General features: G+C 51.7%; 1 protein-coding gene across 2 annotated transcripts in view; it reads right to left on the reverse strand.

Annotated features, from left to right (window-relative positions):
* SLC4A5 (solute carrier family 4 member 5) overlaps window positions 1–21,368 on the reverse strand; it is a 29,425-nt gene that overhangs the window by 618 nt on the left and 7,439 nt on the right. For both annotated transcript variants that reach the window (XM_057402574.1, XM_057402575.1), the window contains 22 exons: window positions 20,089–20,218; window positions 17,882–18,042; window positions 17,521–17,676; window positions 15,468–15,563; window positions 14,690–14,745; window positions 12,611–12,768; window positions 12,434–12,521; window positions 12,135–12,289; window positions 11,671–11,814; window positions 11,368–11,542; window positions 10,922–11,055; window positions 10,531–10,802; window positions 7,958–8,019; window positions 7,335–7,535; window positions 6,845–6,958; window positions 5,771–5,932; window positions 2,746–2,924; window positions 2,589–2,661; window positions 2,358–2,426; window positions 1,920–2,093; window positions 1,496–1,657; window positions 152–219 (listed from right to left, as the gene is read on the reverse strand). In XM_057402574.1, the coding sequence (XP_057258557.1) occupies window positions 152–219; window positions 1,496–1,657; window positions 1,920–2,093; window positions 2,358–2,426; window positions 2,589–2,661; window positions 2,746–2,924; window positions 5,771–5,932; window positions 6,845–6,958; window positions 7,335–7,535; window positions 7,958–8,019; window positions 10,531–10,802; window positions 10,922–11,055; window positions 11,368–11,542; window positions 11,671–11,814; window positions 12,135–12,289; window positions 12,434–12,521; window positions 12,611–12,768; window positions 14,690–14,745; window positions 15,468–15,563; window positions 17,521–17,676; window positions 17,882–18,042; window positions 20,089–20,218 (2,989 nt within the window). The remainder of the gene's footprint in view (window positions 1–151; window positions 220–1,495; window positions 1,658–1,919; window positions 2,094–2,357; window positions 2,427–2,588; window positions 2,662–2,745; window positions 2,925–5,770; window positions 5,933–6,844; window positions 6,959–7,334; window positions 7,536–7,957; window positions 8,020–10,530; window positions 10,803–10,921; window positions 11,056–11,367; window positions 11,543–11,670; window positions 11,815–12,134; window positions 12,290–12,433; window positions 12,522–12,610; window positions 12,769–14,689; window positions 14,746–15,467; window positions 15,564–17,520; window positions 17,677–17,881; window positions 18,043–20,088; window positions 20,219–21,368) is intronic.

The following is a 21,368-nucleotide window of genomic DNA, read 5'->3' on the forward strand; positions in this document are numbered from 1 at the left end:
CATCCCCAATAGCACCCCAAAACCAGAGGGATGTTGTGAAAATCATGGAACCCCACTCGGGAGCACCATCCAGTAACTCCACAACCGTTCCCCACAGCTGGTCCCCTGGGATGGGTGAGCAGGTTGGGGGACCCTATTTGGTGCCATTTACCTGCGATCCAGGTCTGAACCGTTCGGGGAGGAATCAGAACGCAAAGCTCCAGGTGGAGGACCTCTTTCCTGGGGGGGGACACGGAGGTGAAGCACTTCCCAGGTGAGGAAGGAACCCCCCAACAACCCACTCGTCACCCTCCCTCCAGGTGCCACCAGGTCCTGCATCCTCCAGGCAACGGGAGAGGAGACAAGCTCCTGGGTTAACGCTGATTTGGGGGTGATTAAGCAAAGAGAAAGGCCCAACCAGCCCCAGCAAGCAGCAGCTTGAGGACAGAGTCATGAATCATTGCATTCAAACTTGCTTGGCACCAGGATGCATCCCGGTGCTGAGCTGGAACCGAGTCATCCAGCTTTATCCTGCGTTGCTTTTGGTCACGGCTGGCTTTGCACCAGCTTATGTGTGATGTTTGAGGCTGTTGAACCAAATGGAACACATCTGCTCTCTCACAGCTGGAATAATGCCCCCACGAGCTCTACATCCCTGGTTTTGAGGGCTCAAACCCTTCCCAGATATATGTATATGATAGAACAGTAGATCAGCATTGGCTCATAGGGGAGATCAAGGAGAATCCTGGCTTCCTGGCCACTGGAATACAAGGTATTAGCAGCACTGAACCTGCTGCATCCTCTCACCCTTGCTTTGAACAGAGCAAACCCTCCTCCCTGCTCCAACGGGATGGATCCAGGCTGCATCTCTCAGCAGTGTTAGTGCCATCAGATCCTGGTGTGGGAGGTTAGGAAGCAATAGGGAATGCAGGAAGGGCTCCTGAGCTCTTTACTTACGGCTGGGGCAATGGGGACCCCCATTTCGGGGCTGCGCTGGCAGGGGCTCCATAGGGATCGTAATGACTGAGGGAGGTGGGAACTGGGGAAGAAAGTGGGGAAATGAGGTGAAGGCAGCGCCTGGGTGAGCTCCAGGAGCACCCAAAGGGACCCAGAACCCCCAGGAGTGGGTGCATGAGGAGGAGCAGGCTTTGCCTTCCTCTTCCCAAACACACTCTCAGCTCTTCTGCCTGGGGAAGGGTCTGCAGGAGGGGTTTAGTGATGCTTTGCCACCATACGATGGATGCTGTTCCCTCAACCATGGGATCTGGGTTCTTCTTCCTAATGATATAAGTATTTTCCATGATTTTCCAGCTTTCAGGACAGTTGGAGCATTCCCTGGAGCCTCTGTCCATCCCCTAAGCATCACTCAAAGCCCCTCGATCAGTAAATGCAGTGAAACACCTCAATGAATCAAAGATCTTCATCCCAGACCCACCAAAGTGGAGGGTTTGGTGGGACCTTTCCCTCCATGGCTGGTCCAGGATGTCCTCCCCATCCATGGGAGCCGCTCACCCACCTCCTCATCGCTGCTGCTGTCTCCTTTGTTGCCTTTCTTCTTCTTCTTCTTGTCATCCTCTTTCTTCTTCTCCTTCTCGGGGATGATGTTGTCAATCCAGGCCAGGTCGTGTTGGGAGAAGACAAAATCCAGCAGCCGCCTCACCAGGATCAGGGCTAAAATCTAGGAGGGGAGAGGCACAAGAGCATCTTTCATCCCCAGACCCAGGCAACACCATGGGACCGAGCTGTGGCTGCCCCATCCCTGGCAGTGCTCAAGGCCAGGTTGGACACAGGGGCTTGGAGCAAGCTGCTCCAGTAGAAGGTGTCCCTGCCCGTGGCAGGGGTTGGAGCTGGATGAGCTTTAAGGCCCCTTCCAACACAAACCAATCTGGAACCCTATGAGTGTAACCGAGGTCGCAGCAGCTGCCTGGGGTTGTTCTTACCATGACGGGGAAGATGATGGCGGCCACGGTGGATTTGAGGATCCAGAGGACAGCCAGGCAGATGATCTGCACCAGCGTGAAGAGGTGGATGCGACGCAGCGGCACGTGCCGGAGGAAGACGTAGTCAGGCTGGTGCTTGGCCGGCATGAGGAAGAGCTTGCAGCGGTCCCAAAACTGTGGTGGGATGAAGGCTGCTGTTAGCCCTTGGCCCCATTGCCCAGGCTCCCACGTTGCCCGGAGAAACCCTCTTTTAGCCTCCAAAAAGAGGAATTGGGGGGTTTTTATGTGTTTTCTGGAGGGTTTTGCGTATCTGGTGTCCCCCACAGCTGGGAATATTGGATGCATCCAAATATTGGAGTGCAAAATTTGGGGACAAGATTCCTGTGTTTTGCCGCTTCACGGACATTAAAGAGGAAGAGGAGGAGAAGGAGCACTCACCTGGATGCCATTCAGCGACGCGACGCCCATGTAGAGGAAGACTCCGTACAGCACCGGCATGGGGATGTACTGGGGATATGGGAGGAACACACTGCTTACCCCAGGGAAGGTGGCAGCCCATTCCCACATATGGGAACGGGTGCTGGAGACCATGGTGGTGTGGGAGAATCCAGCTTTCTCTTCCCCCATCTGCAGGCAGGGAGCAGGGATGTGGGAACAGGAATGTTTTACCTTGAGGATGGGGGCCAGGAAGACAGAAATCCCTGTCAGCACGAAGACAATGATGCCCGTCACTCTCTGCTCCCTGGAATGATGAGAGGAGCAGGATGAGGCCATGCTGGATTAGGGCTCCTCACCCCAAGGAAGAGCATGGCTGAGCCTTCCTCACCTGACACCCAGGAACTGGGGCTGCTCCCCCGGGGCGCTGGTCTCTGTCTCCATCTTCAGGCTGTCGATGTGGGCGATGGAGATGACGGTGGCTGCCACGTACCAGGGCAGCCCCATGAAGGAGCACACGGCCATGAGGATGCCCACCCAGAACAGGTCCAGGTGGTAGCCTGCGGCTTTCTGCAACACAGCACCCAGGAGGGGCAGGGTGGGGGGGCAACACGGCTCGGGAAGCTGGTCCTGTGTGCACCCCAGGGACCAGCAAGGTGGGGGCTCCCCGGTGATGCAACCCCTGAAGCACCCTGCATCACCATAGTGCACCCTGCATCGCCCTGATGCATCCCATATTGCGATAGTGCACCCTGTATCACCTTGAAGCATCCCATAGTGCTATGGTGCATCCTGTATCATCCTGATGCATCCCACAGTGCTATGGTGCATCCTGCATCATCCTGATGCATCCCACAGTGCTATGGTGCATCCTGCATCATCCTGATGCATCCCACAGTGCTATGGTGCACGCTGCATCACCCTGATGCATCTCATATTGCGATAGTGCACCCTGTATCACCTTGAAGGATCCACAGTGCTATGGTGCATCCTGTATCATCCTGATGCATCCCACAGTGCTGTGGTGCATCCTGCATCATCCTGATGCATCCCATATTGCGATAGTGCACCCTGTATCACCTTGAAGCATCCACAGTGCTATGGTGCATCCTGTATCATCCTGATGCATCCCACAGTGCTGTGGTGCATCCTGCATCACCCTGATGCATCCCATATTGCGATAGTGCACCCTGTATCACCTTGAAGCACTCGCAGTGCTATGGTGCATCCTGCATCATCCTGATGCATCCCACAGTGCTATGGTGCATCCTGCATCACCCTGATGCATCCCACAGTGCTATGGTGCACCCTGCATCACCCTGATGCATCCCACAGTGCTATGGTGCACCCTGCATCATCCTGATGCATCCCACAGTGCTATGGTGCACCCTGCATCACCCTGATGCACCCCATATTGCGATAGTGCACCCTGTATCACCTTGAAGCATCCCACAGTGCTATGGTGCATCCTGTATCATCCTGATGCATCCCACAGTGCTATGGTGCACCCTGCATCACCCTGATGCATCCCACAGTGCTATGGTGCACCCTGCATCACCCTGATGCATCCCACAGTGCTATGGTGCATCCTGCATCACCCTGATGCATCCCATATTGCGATAGTGCACCCTGTATCACCTTGAAGTGCCCACAGTGCTATGGTGCATCCTGCATCATCCTGATGCACCCCACAGTGCTATGGTGCATCCTGCATCATCCTGATGCATCCCACAGTGCTATGGTGCATCCTGCATCATCCTGATGCACCCCACAGTGCTATGGTGCAAACTGTATCACCTTGAAGCACCCCACAGTGCTGTGGTGCACCCTGCATCACCCTGATGCTCCCCACAATGCTATGGTGTACCCTCCATTACCCTGACACACCCCCCCCCAGTTCTGTGGTGCACCTTGCATTGCCCTGATGTTCCCCACTGTGTTATGGTGCACCCTGCATTGCTTTGAGGCATCCCACAGTGCTACGGTGCACCCTGCATCATCCTGATGCATCCCACAGTGCTATGGTGCACACTACACCGTTTTGAGGCACCCCACATTGCTGTAGTGCACCCTGCATCACCCTCGTACACCCATCATTGCTGTGATGCTCCTCACATTGCATCGATGCGTCCCACATCACCCTGAAGCGTCCTGTATCACTGCAGAGCACCCTGCATCACACTCATGCACCCTGCATTGCCATGGTTGCACCCTGCATGACCCTGAAGCACTCCATTTTGCTTCATGCACACTGCATCACCCTGGTGCACCCCAAATTGCCACAGCACACCCTTGCAACACCTCAAGTCATCCTGAAGCAACTTGCATTATCCTCATGAACCCCACAATGCACCCTGCATCACCCCAGGCTATCCTAAACCACCCTGCATCACCCTCCTGCAATCCACTTTGTACTGATGCACCCACCACATTGCCATGGTGCACCCTGCAGCACCCCACATTGCTCTCGTGCATCCCCCTGCAGCACCCTACATTGCCATGCTGCACCCTACAGCACCCCACATTGCTCTCACGCATCCCCCTGGTGCACCCTACATTGCCATGGTGCACCCTACAGCACCCCACATTGCTCTGCATCCCCTGATGCACCCTACATTGCCATGCTGCACCCTACAGCACCCCACATTGCTCTCACGCATCCCCCTGGTGCACCCTACATTGCCATGGTGCACCCTACAGCACCCCACATTGCTCTCACGCATCCCCTGATGCACCCTACATTGCCATGCTGCACCCTACAGCACCCCACATTGCTCTCACGCATCCCCCTGGTGCACCCTACATTGCCATGGTGCACCCTACAGCACCCCACATTGCTCTCACGCATCCCCTGATGCACCCTACATTGCCATGGTGCACCCTACAGCACCCCACATTGCTCTCACGCATCCCCTGATGCACCCTACATTGCCATGCTGCACCCTACAGCACCCCACATTGCTCTCACGCATCCCCTGGTGCACCCTACATTGCCATGGTGCACCCTGCAGCACCTCACATTGCTCTCACGCATCCCCCTGGTGCACCCTACATTGCCATGGTGCACCCTGCAGCACCCCGCATTGCTCTCATACATCCCCCTGATGCACCCTACATTGCCATGCAGTGCACCCTGCATCCCAAGCAGTGCACCCTGCATCCTCCTATTGAACCGTGCTCTGTTGCAACACACCCCATATCCCCCCACCACACTACACTGGATGAATTTAACACCCTGGAGGCTTTGTCACCCCAGAAATACAGCTTGAAAGAAAAGGGAGAGCTCCTGCTTTGTATGGCCAGGGTGAACCCCCCCCTGCACCTTGCAGCAGCACCCAAAAGTGGGTGCTCGCAGGGATGCAGGCGGTACGCAAAGTGATGCTGTGTCCCCCAGCATGGGACGGGTCCCGGCTCACCCGCAGCTTGTGCTCCTTCCTGTTGACGATGACGGCTGTGATCTGCTGGTCCATGAAGATGAGGATGGTGACGAGGAGGGCGGGCAGGGCGCTCGCCAGGTAAACCCACCACGGGTTCTTCCCAAAGGGAAACACAAACCACCCTCGGTCCACACGGGTGGGCTGGGGAGGGAAGAGAAGAGGGTTGGACACCACGGCTGAGCACAGAGGGAGAAAATCCCAGCGCTGACATTTTGGGAAGCCCCACATCACCCTGAACCCCATCGCCTCTGAACGTTGTCCTGTCCTGGTGGTCAGCCTGCTCTCCCAAGGAACAAGGGATGGGGCAAGAGGAAACGGCCTCAAGCTGCCCCAGGGCAGGTTTAGATGGAGCTGAGGAACAATTCCTTGCCCAGAGGGTGCTCAGGCATTGGAACAGGCTGCCCAGGGCAGGGCTGCAGTCACCGTCCCTGCAAGTGCTCACACACTGTGGGGACGAGGCCCTCAGTGCCATGGGTCAGTGGTGGCCTTGGCAGTGCTGGGGAACAGATGGATTTGATGAGCTTAAAGCTCTTTTCCAACCTGCTTGATTCCATCATCCTGTATCCACCCCAGAATCCCACCACCATGCAGCGGTACCCAAACCACCCCCAGCATCCACATGCCTCAGCCCTAGACTTTGTCTTGATGCTCACTGGGACTCCCCACGTCATCCACAGCAATACTGACAGCAGGGGGTAAAGACATTTGGGGCAATGTTTTACTCTAAAGGGGGTTTATTTTACCTTAAAATCAGTAGGCACTTGGAGCTTTGGGGTGTTGAGTCCGAAAAGCACATCCAGCCCCACAAACATTAGTATGGACATAAAGATAGAGAAATCACTAATAAGTTTACGCAGCTGCCAAGAATGAAAGAGAAAAGGGAAGGAAAAGAAAAACAGAAGGAAAAGAAGTCACAGAATTAGAATATTCCCTTGGAAAAGACAAAGTAGCTTCTAAGAAGGTGCCTGGACACTGCAGGAGCCATGTTTTATCCCCAAAACCATTGAGAAGCTGGAAAGAGAGTGTGGATGGAGAGGTGAGGAGCAGTCGAACCTTGATGATACTGGGGATGTGGAGCTTAGGGGTGTCCAGTCCGAAACAGGCATCCACTGCGCAGAAGATCAGGATGGAGAAGACATTGGAAAAATCAGCAATGAAAGCCCTGACCTGGAAGCAAGACAGGGAAATGGGGGTGGAAAGGGTAAGTAATGGGATGCTGAGGGTTACTAATGGGATGGAGTTTTGCTCCTGCTTCAGCATCCTTCCCTGAGCATCCTTCCAGCTCTGCTCATTCACGGATAACCTGGGTATCACTGTCAAAATGCAGATGTTTTTGCCCTTTGGGAATGGGTTATTCAGCATGCAAGAGCCAAATCAGCAGCCAAAAGGATCCCAAATAAAGGAGGATTCCCCTAATCTCTACCGACATCTAGAAATAGGGATTTCTTTTCTTGGAGTTCTTTGCATCCAGCAAGGAGACCACCAGCTCCCATTTTTCCTCCCTTTCGGAAAAGAAGGGGGTAAAACTTGGCACTTCCCTTACCTTGGTGGGGAAATAGCGGCTGAACTTGAATTTCTTCAGGGTCAAGGTCATGGAATAGGTCCCAAAGAAGAGGATGAAGGACATCAGGGCCAGGTCAGGCACGAACTTACAGGATTTCCCTACTAAGCTGCCGCCGTATTTGAGACATTCCTTCTTACTGAGCTGGGTCCAGTCCAGAGCTGTGAGGTTAATAGCATTGTACTGGGAAGAAAACCCCCAAAACAGCAAAATTAGTGTTTTAGGGAATTGCAGTGGGCCGGGAAAGGGGCATTTCCTGGCCCAAAAAGCAAAATTAGCCATTTAGGGAATTGTGGTGTGCAGGGCAGAGGGGATTTCCCAGCCAAAAAGAGCAAAATCAGGGTTTTACGTCAAAGGAAAAGGGTATTCTCAGTTTCCTGCCACTGGGAACCCCAAACCCACAGGAAAATCCTGGAGCTGCTTAGTAATTTGGGTGAAAAAAGTGGGGATTTGGTGCTGCTGAGCTGAGCCATGAACCCAAATCAATGCGAATCCTGCATTCCCCTCACTCCAAGCCAGCACGCCTCGCTCCCCGGATGCACAAGTCCTTTGGATTTGCCCTCCCTTGTCCCACATTTCCCACCAGGATGAGCAAACTCGCTTACCAGAGAAACATTAGTGGTGTTTGGTGCCACTGGAGCTGAAGCATCGAACAAGGTCGCATTGGCTGCGGGAAAGGAGTTTGTTATTGAGGTTTTGGGCTAATATCGAGGTTATGGCACTCAAAGCAGCCGGGCTTCACCCGGAGAGGCCCAGCTGAGCCCAGCTGGTGCCAAAGCAAATGTGGGGTCGAGCACATCCTCCAGGAGCCACACAGGGATCAGCATCCCAAGGGCAGACCGGGATGTGGGGAGAAAACCCCCTGGTTCTAACCCCACAGCCACTTCTCCCTGATTAATCCCGTGTGCCAGTGGAGAACACGGATTCTCCTTCATCATCTTCTGCTTCCAGGGCTGGCAAGGGCCCGGGGCGGTGGAAGTACTTTTAGGAGCTTCCCAGCTCCTTGAGCTTAAAGGAGCTTCCTGAGGAAGCCACCAGCATCCCGATACCCACATCTTCAAACCATGGGGTTAGACTGGAAAAGCAGCCTTGGTTTTGGGAGGCAGCACCCAATTATGCCCAATTTGCTTTTGAAATTTGTTATTTTGGGTTTGTGTGTGGGTTTTATAGTATTTTAGGGGTGTTTTGGTGTCTCACTGCAAAAATCTCCATCATTTCTACCCCCCGGCACCTTCGCTTCCAGTGCAAAAAGCAGCTCCGCAGCTCTCCGGGCGATGCAGCTCCGCAGCTTCAGGAGCACCCACATTCTTTAGGGGTGCCCCTAAGTGGGGTCCAGGACCATTCTGCCCCGCCCTCTTCCCTCTGCTCCATCCTCTTCCTGTGCCATGTGGGAATTTCTGCTGCCCCAACCTGCTGCCTCCATCCCTGGCGTAGAGGATTAACGAAGGAGAAGCGATTGCTGGGTTAGACACAGAGACCTAGGGCTGCCAAAACCAGGCTCCAGAAAACAGCATTATCATCATTATATTATTATTATTACTATTATTATTATTTATTAATTATTATTATTCCTCCATAAGCTTTTACTTTGCCAGAAACCAGCCTTGTTTGTGATTTCTACAACTTTAAGGCTAGCATCCCACTGGTGGCATGGTAAAAGAGGATCCCAAAGCTCTACAGAATCCCTCTTAGCAGAGCAGAGAGAAAAGCCAAATACATGGGGAAAAAATAGAACAGCAAAACCTCCCCATGGGGGAAGAGTATCAGAGATTAAAAGAGTTTTAATATTTAGAAGGTGATACTCACTTGAGATTGAAATCAGCCCAAATTGATGTGTGCAGCAGAGACAAATATGGGACAAATCAGTTATAATAATCAAAAATCAGAACTGATTAAAAAAGATTTAAAAAAAAAAAAAAAGGATTTTGAGGGGAATAAATATCATATCTCAAGAGCTAAAGGAATGGAAAATCCAATGTGGATACCATTGCTGTGGGTGTCCAGGGCAGCAAGGGCAAGCTTCAGGTTCTGGGGTGCAAATGCCTCTTAGCAGCCTGGGATTTGCTTGGGATGGGGTTTGGAAAAGGGGGAGACCTCCCTGGAGGCTAAAGGCTTCGTCTTCATCCATGTGGATGGATGGAGGTGGTCACAGTCCTGTTTTTTGGTTCCCTGGGAATTTGGCATCAGGCTTTGCTTTCCTGCAGGTCAGATTTGGGAGGGTTTTGGCTTAGGAAGGGTTGTGTTGTCTCTACTGTGTGCAGGGTTTTCCAAACCCAACGGGATCAGGTTGTTCAGCGGGTGGTTGATGAACAGAAATCAAGGGGAAATACAACATTCAACCAAATAAATGTTATTCCCATCCTGGAGGGTAAGATCTCTTCTTGCAGCGACGGATGTATTGGGGAACAGGTTACATGGCAGGTCTTGGATGCTTTTATTGCTGGTGAGAAATTCACTATCACACCTCTCTGCCTCCCCTGTCTGCAGCTGATACTCCCCAAAAGCACCAGCATTTAGACTTTGTAGTTAAACCTAGCTTTTAGGAAGTGGTCATTGTCATTAGACCAAAGCAAAGATTCCGCTCCTTTCCAGGTGGCCGTAGGAGAATCTGAGCTTCACAATTCGGGTGGGGGATCATCCAGTACATCCATCCAAGAGCAAAATCAGGGCAGCCATCAAAAGACCATCTGCTCCAAGCTCAGTGGCCTCTCCTTTACGAAAAGGAGTGGGAAAGAGAAGGAAAAGCAGTCCAAGGAGGTTTCCACATCCAAGTGGGATGTCCTGGGGTGTTGCAGACCCCGGAGAGGACAAAATCCCTCTGGTTTATTTTCTGGAGATGTTTCCATCGGCAGCGGGCTGGAATGATCCAAAATGTCCTTTTTTTTCCCCATATTTCTTTTTTATCCATCTAGGTCTGGCTGCTCCAGGCTGAGGCTTCAGTTCTCCGGCACCATTTGCTGTGTCCTGACAAGCACCAACGCTTCCATCCATGGGGGACAAGGCTCTACTTCCATCTTGCACCAAACAACCCTCAGAGGAGGGGGACAAGGTCTTTCTACCCCATGCTGACCAGGCAGCTGCCTCCTTCCATGTCCTCAGCCAATGATCCAGTGGGATTTACTCCCAGCAGGACCCCACAACCCCTTCATCTTTCCCCAAAAAACAGATGTGTACTCACCTGGGTCGGGAGCAATGCACTCGCACTTGTACATGGTCACATAGTCTGGCTTGAAGTCCGAATTGATGGGATAGTACTTAAAGGCTCCGATCATCTTCTTGATGGCATCATAGATGAAGATGAAGCTGATGAGGGTGGAGAAGCCTTCCTCTGTGAAGCGGGTGATGTACTTTATAATGAAGCTGGCATCGGTGGCCACCAGGATAAGGCACTGGAGGGCAGAGTGGAGGCCAATCCAGAGGCGAAACTCCATGTAGTCAATGCCGTTGCCTCTGAAAGTGGGAATAAGGGATGGGATGAGCAGCCCTGTGAGAGCACGCTGTGGGCTGGAGAACAGCCCAAATCCCGGTACGGATGGGTCCCAGGTCCCCCGGCATCTCCCAGCACCTACTTGCTGAAGTCAAAGAGCAGCTTCTCGAAGATGAGGATGGGGCCAGTGCTGCTGAGGATGATGAGCGGCTGCCCAGCAAAGAGGCAGAACATGGAGCCTGCCATCGCCGTGCCGAGGAAGCTCTCCATGACACCCTGGGGGTGGATCAAACCCAGCACTGTGGTGATGCTGTGCCACCTTACCTACCCCACTGATAGAGGTGGGAACTAAGGATCTCTCCTTGGATCTGTATAGGATTGTTAGGACCATGTCCCATTGCTCCTGGCATTGCCATTGAGATGGGTTTACCCCTTGTGTAGGTATTTCGGGATCGCCAGTCCCACTTGGCAATGAATTTCCATCTCCAGCATTAAGGCTTGGCATGGCACAAGGAAGGTAAAACCCACCCCATCCCATCCCATCTCACTGTCCCCAAGCCAAAGTGACCCCCTCTCCTTGGCCTTTACCTGGTAGTTGTCCGTAGCATCCCCAAGCAAGCCCCCGAACGTGATGGCGTTGGTGATGCAGCCCAGGTAGATGAACAAGATGGCAGAGATGGACTGGATATGAAAGCCTTCATAGAAGTCGCTTGGGAACCAGGGCAGCTTCCTCTTGATATCCAGATAGAGGCCACCACAAAACCTGAGGAGAAACCACAAAGGACCTGTGCCCTGTGCCCAAAAGGATTTCACCCCTCCGTGTCCCTGAGACCACAGGGTGAGCCAAGAGAAGACACTGATGGGGTTTTGGGTGGTGGGGTGCTTGCTCACCTGCCGGTCCATGCAAGTTCTTCCCCGATTTCATGAACTTCAGGCATCTCCCCATCATCACTGCCTCCTCCACTGGCCCCAGCGCCAGCCCCACCAGCCGTGCCATTCATCTGCCCCACTTCATTCAGTGAGAAAACCGATTTCCTGGGGGGAGAGAGCCACCAGCGTTGGCCATGGCACCTGCCCTACCAACCCAGTCTTGATGCAGGGCCGTGGTGTAGTTCTCCACCTTCATTAGAGCTTGGGGTTTGGGGTGAATGTGGAAAGATCAAGAGCTGGATTTCCCCAGCCCAAAGGTGGAAACAGCTCTGAGCTGCTCTAGGGGAAAAAAAGTGCTGAAGAAGCAGCATTTCTGGAACACCTGCAGGGGTTGTTTCTAGGGATGAAGGCAAACAAAGCTGCTGCGATCCAGCATCTCCAAACCAGGAGATGGGGATGGCCACAGCCTCACATCTCCCACCCACCTCTTCTCAGCCGAGGGCACTTTTTTGGGTGGCTCGATGCGAATGTTGGGGTCCCACTCCCCAGGAGGCAGGACAATGACTTCATCCAGAAACTCATCGATGCCAGCAATCAGGTCTTCTCTATCCCGGGCTTTGTAGGCAACGTCGCTGAAGAGCTGGGGGTCAAGAGAGGAGAGGTGTCAACCTGGGAACAGCATCCAGTACACGTGTCCCATGTTATTATGGGATTTTAAAGCTCATTTGGTGGGGTGACAGGGCAACAGGGTTCCTGGTGAGGGCGGGGTGATGCATCTACTCACATCATCCACCATGAGAGTCGCAATGGCTCTGCCTATCTCGTTGTAGGATTTGGCTTTTCCCGCGGGACCAAGGAGAATGAAAAGGAACCTGGGGAGGGAAAGGCACCATGTTGGCAACCTCGAACCACCACCATCTGTATCATGAGACCACTTTGGACCTGAAGGCATTGTGCTTACCTGGTGGGGACCGGCACCTCTGTCACCCCTCCCAGCATCGTCGCTTGGAGGAGCCGCACAAAAGCCACAAAGGGCTTCTCCAGGAACTCCACTTCTCCTACCAGCACATTGGATGCCTCTGCATCCTTGGGGATCTTCTTCATGAACTTGTTCTTCAGCTGTTGGAAAGACGAGGTTGGGGGTGGGAGTGGTGGCCAAAATTTACCTTTCCCCCCCATTTTCCACACTGCAAATGAAAAGCTGAAGCCAGAGGCTCAGACTTCTTCATCTCTGACAGTCCAAGGACTCACAGAGGTGGGATTTAAGAGCCATGCCCAAGAACCAGCAAGGATTCATCAAGCTCTATTTCTTCATTACTCCAAACCACCACTAAGCCCAAGATTAACTTGAAACCACACGCCTGGAGCTCCCTGGTAGGACATGCAACTGGGTGGATTGCAGGAGGTGCTACACAAGGAAAACCCCATGGAATTCACTGCCAAAAAATGAGGATCCGTGCATTTCTGCAAGTCCATCTGCAGCCTGCAGCCCCAACCTTCCCTATCCAATGCAGAAACACCACTGGATGCTGTGCACAGGGAATGATTTTGTAGCTCTTTCCTCCTCAATCTCATCCTCCGAGCAGGAACAAATGATGGAAGTAGGAAACCTCACGCATGGATTTACTCCCCGGGTCTCTTCTCCCCTGCAGCTCTTTCATTATTAGTTTAAAAGGGTTCAATACCAACCCAGGCAGGGTGTTATTATAATCTATATGCCAGCATGAGGGGAGGCATGTGAGCTGGGCAGCAAGTGCTCCCCTTTCTAATCTTTTAAACCCAAATGGAAAAAAATCATAATAATAAAGCAACTCCTCCAGTGCTGCTTGGAATAAGCAAGAGCAGGAGTTAACAGTGACCACTAAGCTTCATGTAACACTTAAAAAGTCCCTTTGTAGTGGGTCTAATAGGGTGATTAAACCTAAATGCTTTGCATATTTTGGGATTAACCCTCCGCACCCCACTGCTGGAGGCTGAGATTTGGGGTTCGTTTGGGCCAGCTGGATTGGTTTATTGAGAGTTGTGATTTTGGAAGGTGCCCTGCAAACCTTCTGCTTTCCCGATATCCTGGCATGTCCATGGCTCCCAGCAACACACGATTTTCCATCCTTTGCTTCCCCCTAAATTGCACCACCCCAGCAAGCATCCCTGGGGAAAAGCAAGCTGTTATCATAGAATCCCAGCCTGGTTCGAGTTGGAAGGGACCTTAAAGCTCATCCAGTCTTAACCCCTTGCCACGGACAGGGACACTTTCTACTAGCCCAGATTGCTCAAGACCCTGCCCAACCTTATCCCACACTGTGTTTAGTTTTCCCTTAGGTTTATGCTGAAATCCCACACAAACAGAAACAAAACGAAGCCCATAGAATGCATCAGCAGTTCCCAGCTAAAAATGCCTCGATGGGAATGGGACATCCAGCAGAAAAACAGCACAAACCCTATGGATCCATCCATCAGCAAGCAAATACCTGGCCACAAACTGCCTGAGCAGCCTGAGCTCCATCTCAGCTCTCCAGTTTAAAGCAAACCAGGGGAGGAAAAGCTCCCAATGGATTAAATTCACATCCACCATGGCAAAAAAATCCATCATGGAGGGAAAAATGGAACCTGCCTCTATTTACAGACCATTGTCTCAAGAGCTGTGTCCATGTTTGCAGTCCTCAGTGCTTGGATGGGATTTATCCCCTCCAAATGCCAAGCAAAGGCTTTTGCAGGATCCCAAAACACTTCCAAGAACCTTTCCTTTCCTACCTAAAGGTTTTAAGGAGTGTTTTCTCCACCCTGAGACTCTCAAGCTACGTCAGCATCCTCACACGTCCCTCTCTGTGTTCAACTTGCAAGCACAGGTATTATTTCTGGGACAGCTTCCCCATGAGTCAGCAGGGATCAATACATGGATTCATTTCCCTAATTAGGAATTTATGTGCTTATCGACCGAGTGAAGCTGCACAAGGCTCACATGGACCTTCACAAGCACAGTGTCCCTTCCACGTCCGAGATGCTCCTCGCACCATTGCACTAATGGTTTGGGGGTGATTACCTGGTCGGTGCTCGGTGTGTCCGAGATGTCGTTCATGCTCCGACTCTGCGCGTGACCTGATGGAGATGAGAGGGAGAATCATGGAATGGTTTGTGTTGAAGGGACCTTAAAGCTCATCCAGCTCCAACCCCTGCCACGGGCAGGGACCCCTTCCACTGGAGCAGCTTGCTCCAAGCCCCTGTGTCCAACCTGGCCTTGAGCACTGCCAGGGATGGGGCAGCCACAGCTTCTCTGGGCACCCTGTGCCAGCGCCTCAGCACCCTCACAGGGAAGAGCTTCTGCCTTGTCTGCAACCTAAATCCCTCCTAGTTCAGTTTGAACCCATCACCCCTTATCCTACCCCTACAGTCCCTGATGAAGAGCCCCTCCCCAGCATCCTTGTAGCCCCCTTCAGACACTGGAAGCTGCTCTGAGGTCTCCACGCAGCTTCTCTTCCCCAGGCTGAACAGCCCCAGTGTTCTCAGCCTGTCTTCAAAGGTAAGAAAAACTATCCCCTGAGGCACAGCTGAATTCCTGCCCCACGTGCAAGGTGAAAACATAGTGGGAGACTTCAATGTGAGTACAAACCATACTATTTGTTAGAGCTAAGCTTGCACACCAGGTGCAGTAAGATGAAAGCCCAAGAATACGAGTTTGACTGATACCAGCCAACCTGTGGCTATGCAAACTCCACCTCACTGCTGGCTGGGGTGGGATCCCCGTGGAATTACAACTCGATTTTGATCTCCCTGCTTCTTTCAGGCCTGTTTCCACCTCCCCAGCACCCTCCTTGGCTTACGCAGGCGGCCGTAGCTCGCGCTCTGCCGCATCCGCAGGTCCTCGGTGGAGCGGTGGAAGGCGGCACCGGTGGCCGGGCTCCGGACGGGGCTGCGGGCTGCGGGAAAGGAGCAGTTAGAGGAGATGCAGGTCCCATATAGGGAACCATTGGGTGATGCTAAAGGCAAGAGGCCAGGCTGGAAATCAGCTGCCCAGCACAGATGGGACCCTTCCAGCTCTGATACATCAGCATTTTGCTTTTCCCTCTTACTCACATTTGCACTTTAATCTCACCCATAGGATCCCAGCCTGGTTTGGGTTGAAGGGAGCTTAAACCTCATTCAGTTCCAATCCCTGCCACGGGCAGGGACACCTTCCACTGGAGCAGCTTGCTCCAAGCCCCTGTGTCCAACCTGGCCTTGAACACTGCCAGGGATGGGGCAGCCACAGCTTCTCTGGGCACCCTGTGCCAGCGCCTCAGCACCCTCACAGGGAAGAGCTTCTGCCTAAGAGCTCATCTCAGTCTCCCCTCTGGCAGGTTAAAGCCATTTCCCCTTTTTCTATCTCATTAGCAAAGAGCAAACTGCCCTCACCCAAGTCTTCCCACTGCAGAGGCTCCGTGCACCACCCCACACCTTATAAGTACTCTTTTTGAGGCTATGAACGGGTTCTGAAGTGCAATTTCTGTTATTTAGGATGACCCAACACTTTATTTGGCTTTTTAATCCAACAATTATCCCCCCAAAAACCCTACATTTGAAATTTGTCTATCCTCACCCCCTAAAAATAATGATGAAATTCCCACTGGGCATGGCCCTGATTCAACATTCCAGCAGTATTTATCTATATATCATGGAGTTGCCAATGGCATAACAAACGTGAGGGAGCTTTCTGCTTCTGCCCATGACCACCCTGTCCTTGGTGGCCCTATTTGCAAACTCCAAGTGATGCCTCATCCCAGCAAGGAACTAGAAATACAGACGATGTCCGTATTTTTCCTACCTACAGGGACTAACCACAACATTTCCAAGTCAAGCTCCATTTTGAAGGCTTGTGGGCAAATATTAGCTCAAATATCTACTTCTCCAACGTAGATGATGGCTGCTTTGAAACCTGGGGATGCCCATGGGGTGGGAATATTGCTTCTTGATGGCCTCTTCCATGTGCACTTTGTGGGTGCCGCTGCTCCTGTCTACCCAAGGAGCAGCTGAAGCCCGGCAAATCCCAGGCTCCACCAGATGACCTCAGTTTAAACCTAAGTAAATAATCTAGCCTGAAAACAAACAAATGCCCTTTTATAATGGCTCAAAAATAGGTTCAACCCCAGCCCAGACAGGATTTTTCTGTAGGCTGCTGTGCCAGAAAACCTCTTGGCCAAGTGACCGCCAATGCCATTGTCCCTCACACAACGCCCGTGTCCATCTCAGCAGACATCTCTTTGGCTTCTGGCTAGCCCTATCCTTAAAGCCATCAGTGACAGAGTGTTCATAGAATAACAGGATGGTTTGGGTTGGAAAGGAGCTTAAGACCACCCAGTTTCACCCCCCTGCTATGGGCAGGGACCCCTTCCACTGGAGCAGCTTGCTCCAAGCCCCTGTGTCCAACCTGGCCTTGAGCACTGCCAGGGATGGGGCAGCCACAGCTTCTCTGGGCACCCTGTGCCAGCGCCTCAGCACCCTCACATAAATCACTTCTGCCTTATCTCCAACCTGAACTCCCCCTGTTTCAGTCTGAACCCATCACCCCTTGTCCCATCCCTACAGTCCCTGATGAAGAGCCCCACTCTGGCATCCTTATAGCCCCCTTCAGACACTGGAAGCTGCTCTGAGGTCTCCACGCAGCTTCTCTTCTCCAGCCCCAACGTTCTCAGCCTTTCTTCATACAGGAGCTGCTCCAGCCCCTGAGCATCCTCATGGCCTCGTCTGCACTTGTTTTTTGAGGTCTTTCTCCATGCAATAAATAGCTGGGTGCCCTCAATTATTGGGTTTCCCCAGTTCCTTCCGAGATCTTCCTCCCTCCAAGCTGTCTCACCAAAGACTCAAGGATGCCACCAACGCTGGACCACAGGGACTCACTTGTGTTGGAGGAGACAGACTTTCCAATGTCAGCCAAGGACCGGTGGATTGGCTTCTTGGTTTGGTGACGGTGCTTCCTGAGGAGCACATAGCTTATCTTCTCCCGCAGCTCTGGCTTGAGCAGACCATCCTCGATCTGCTTCTCAATGACATCGTCTGCAAGCACCAAATAAGAGGGGTACATGGGTTACCACACTGCAAACCCTCATAGAAAGCTCAAGACAACACTGATTGAACCAAGTTGATGGATCTCAACTCCTGTCATTGCTCAATCCCATGCAAGCACATTTAAATCTGTTCCCAGCACTTAAAGACGTGGGGGAAAAGCCATCTGAAACCATTAATACCTGCTGTTTCCTACCTATGATCTGGGGCAAAGAGTAGCCATCTAAGTCCAGGAGCACCGTTCCTGTCTGTAGGCACGTCCTCAGCTCAAACAGGCTGTGCAAGGACAACGTGGACACGTGGGGCTTGCTCCACCTCTCCCCACCTTCCTCCACCTTTTCTTCAAACTTTATCCACCTGAAATGAGAGGTTGGGCATGGGATGGTGTGTGAGAAGGGAACAAGAGAATTGCTTTTCCTGTGGAGTTTCCCTTCTGCAGCTTTGCAAACCTGGGTTTGTTCACCCCTTGTTCTTCAGGATGGGAATGGAGAAACCAAGTAACATCATTAGACAAAATACTGCTCGCATGCTTGCAGAGCAGAGTAAAACCTCTCAGCTCCACCACTGACCTCAACCCTCCTCAAATGGCTCCTGTGAGATGGGAGAGGTTTTCCCATGGAGCTGACCTTGCCTTAGCCAGGATCTGCATCCACATGGACCAGCCATGCATGTAGGGCAATACAAATGGCTTTGCAACACTTTAGCGATGCTCAGGCTTCATTCCCATGGTGGGAGACAAGGGGGTTTGCAACCCCTTGGAATTCAGCCCTTCTACCTGTATTCCTTAACTTTACAAACCAAAGGCTTCAGAGCAAGACATCAGTTTGGGGACTAAAGCTGCTTTTCCTTTACAGGAGGTTTGCAGGCTCCATGGATTAAGGCTTAACCTTACAACTTTTAACTGGTACAAGTGGGACTTTGGCTCTGGCTGACACAGATGGAAATGATACAGGAGGAGAAGGGGTTTGGGAATAGCTGATGGCTCATGAAAGCTGCAGAGGGAGGATGGGGAGAACCCAGCATTGTATCAGCTTACAAGGGGGTGCATTAAAATGCTGCAGCAGAGAAAATCCTGGGTGTCCCTACTGAAAAAAAAAACTCCAAACGGTTATTCCAAACGGAGTGTTAGGAATAGTTTGTGGTGGGGACAAAACCCCAGAATGCCCAAAAGTATAACATTTGGCTTTAGTGCCAGTGGTGAGCACATGGGGTAGGTACTCGGGCCGGTGTGCGGGACTCGAGGCACGTTTCCAGCAGCACCTTTGCCTTGGGATCAGCATCCCGTGAGCCTTTCTCCAAAGCAAAACTCCATCTCCCTGCTGTGCTCAGCTTCTTGATTTCCATTTATTGGCATTTATTGTGGATTTAGCCCAGCAAGGAGCTGCTCTCCTGTGGCTAAAACGGCTGAACCATTCCCCACTGGAGAGCGGAAATCCAGGACTTGAGAAACCTCCATCCTCCCGCTGGGAATTTGGAAACCTCCATCTCAATCCCTTCCCTGATGAAAACCCCAATGCAAGGAGAAGGATGCTTGAGAGCTTTCCACATATTTGATGATCACAGAATCATGGAATGGTTTGGATCGGAAAAGACCTTAAGATTATACAGTTCCAACCTGCAAAGGATGCAAATAACCAGCCCAAGAGATAGGATGAGCACCCACAGGGCCTGATCCTGCTCTCAGGTGAAGTTCTACACCTGCCAATCCCACATGTGCTTGGGAAGGGTTGGGGATACCATCAGCATCCCTGACACCCGTCCCAAAGCTCCCCCAAATCCCCCAGCCCTACCAGCCCTTACACAGCTGAGTCTAGGGAGAGAAAATCCCACCTGGATTTGAGATTTTCCCCTTGGATAAGCTCCTAATTCCATAAGGTGAACAGCACTTGCAACTACTCTCCTACTTCTATTAAAGATGCAGGTGGGTTTTATTATTATTGCTTGAGGAGTAGAAGTTTAAATCCTGACCTGGCCAAGTATGGGGGGAAAAAAGACCTGGGAAAATGTCCCTTTATATCCCCTCTTCCCATTTCCCAGCTCTTTGCTCTAATTCTCCGGTTTCCCAACTGGAAATATATACTGGAGGTGTAAAGCCCTCGTTTCTATACCTTCCCAGCCTTTTCTGCAGGGCTTTGCTCTCATGCTATGACTGGGAATGGGAAAAGCTCCAGCTCTGCGGTTGATCCAACCTGGGAGATGTGGGATGAGATGAAATATTCCTCCTTTCCTCCCTTTCTCCTCTGCCATGCTAAGCTCACAAAACACCTTGGTTTATGCATTTGCCTAACCCAGGCATAGCTTTTTTAACCTCTTTAAGAGCCATGCTCATTCCCAGACCCTTTTCCCATGCAGGGATCTTTAGGAGATCTTTCCCAAACACATTTCCAACCCGAAGCATCTCACCTGGCCGACTCTTTCCACTCCATCTCCTCACCATCGTGCTGCAGTGTGTCCATCTCCGTGAAGAGCGTGGGGTTGGGAGGTTCATCATCTTCCCCCAGGATGTAACGGAGGCGCTCGGCAGCTGGAGACACTGCCAGGGGTGGGGAAAAGAGGTTTTACCATCGACCGGAGGTGAGATGATCCCATAAGGAAAGCCCCAGGATGGGTAAAGAGGGATCTGCGGGTCTAGTTAACATCCTGGGGTAGAAAAAGGAGGTTTTGAGGAAAACCTCTAAGGTGAGAGACACTGAGGACTGAGGGAATTCTAGGTAATCCTCTCACAAAATCCCTGTGCAAAGAGATATGGGATGCTGGTGAAAGGATGAGCGAAGGCTGTGTAGAAGAATCCATAGGTCTGGGCTGGGAATTAAGGAATGCAGCCAGTCCTATATACAACATAGTCAAATTCCCCTTTCAGGAGCATTATGTGCCCTGTTTCCATGGGGTATCCCACATTTTTTCCCTACCACAGAGCCTGATTTTGCCAGGTTCAAGCTGTCTGCTATCAGTAATATGGTCTCCAGCACTGTATAGCAGGATGCATGAGCGCTCAGAACACATTTTCCCACTGGATTCCCAAGGGGAACATGTATCTTTTGAGAGGAATAATAAAAATTTACCATTTCTGCAGGAAAAATCCAGCTTCTTGCTGCAAATAACCCACCAGACAGGGAAGGCCACTTATTGCCTCCTGCGGTATGTTACGGAAGGGGAGCAGCAACACGTCGCCTCCTGCCAAAGCTCCCAATTGATGGGAAAAGGGGTTTTCATCTTTGGAGCATTCCCCATGGACTGCACCCATCCAGTGTGACCATGGAAGGGTGATGGATCTGCCCTCTCCTCCTGAAGACAAAGCCAGGCTGGGTTTCCCTTTAAACCCTCTCCATCTTCAGGTGCTTCACTAGTAAAGCCTCATCATTTTGGTTGCAGGGAGGAATTAAACACTGGGATATGAACCTGGAAGTGGCATGGATTCATCCACTCTCCAGTTGCCCTGTTATCCATACAAGAGGTTAAACTCAGCCCTATGCCAGGCTTCATGGAAATGGTGTATATTTAATCAAATCTTTGATCGTATCCCTCTCCTAATACAGTAGGGATTCATCCACCTTAGAAATGTCTTTGTTAGTAGGATCCTTCTGTTCTCAAACCTGGGAATAAGAAAGGTGGGTAATACAGTACCTATAAAAACCAGGTATATTAAATTGCCATGCGTGAGAGGAGGGAGGAAATGGGAACAT

This window comes from Pezoporus wallicus, unplaced genomic scaffold (genome assembly GCF_028554395.1).
Source record: "Pezoporus wallicus isolate ANWC-B61680 ecotype Strahan unplaced genomic scaffold, APGP_CSIRO_Pwel_v1 contig_2348, whole genome shotgun sequence".
In the NCBI taxonomy this organism is placed as follows: domain Eukaryota; kingdom Metazoa; phylum Chordata; class Aves; order Psittaciformes; family Psittacidae; genus Pezoporus; species Pezoporus wallicus.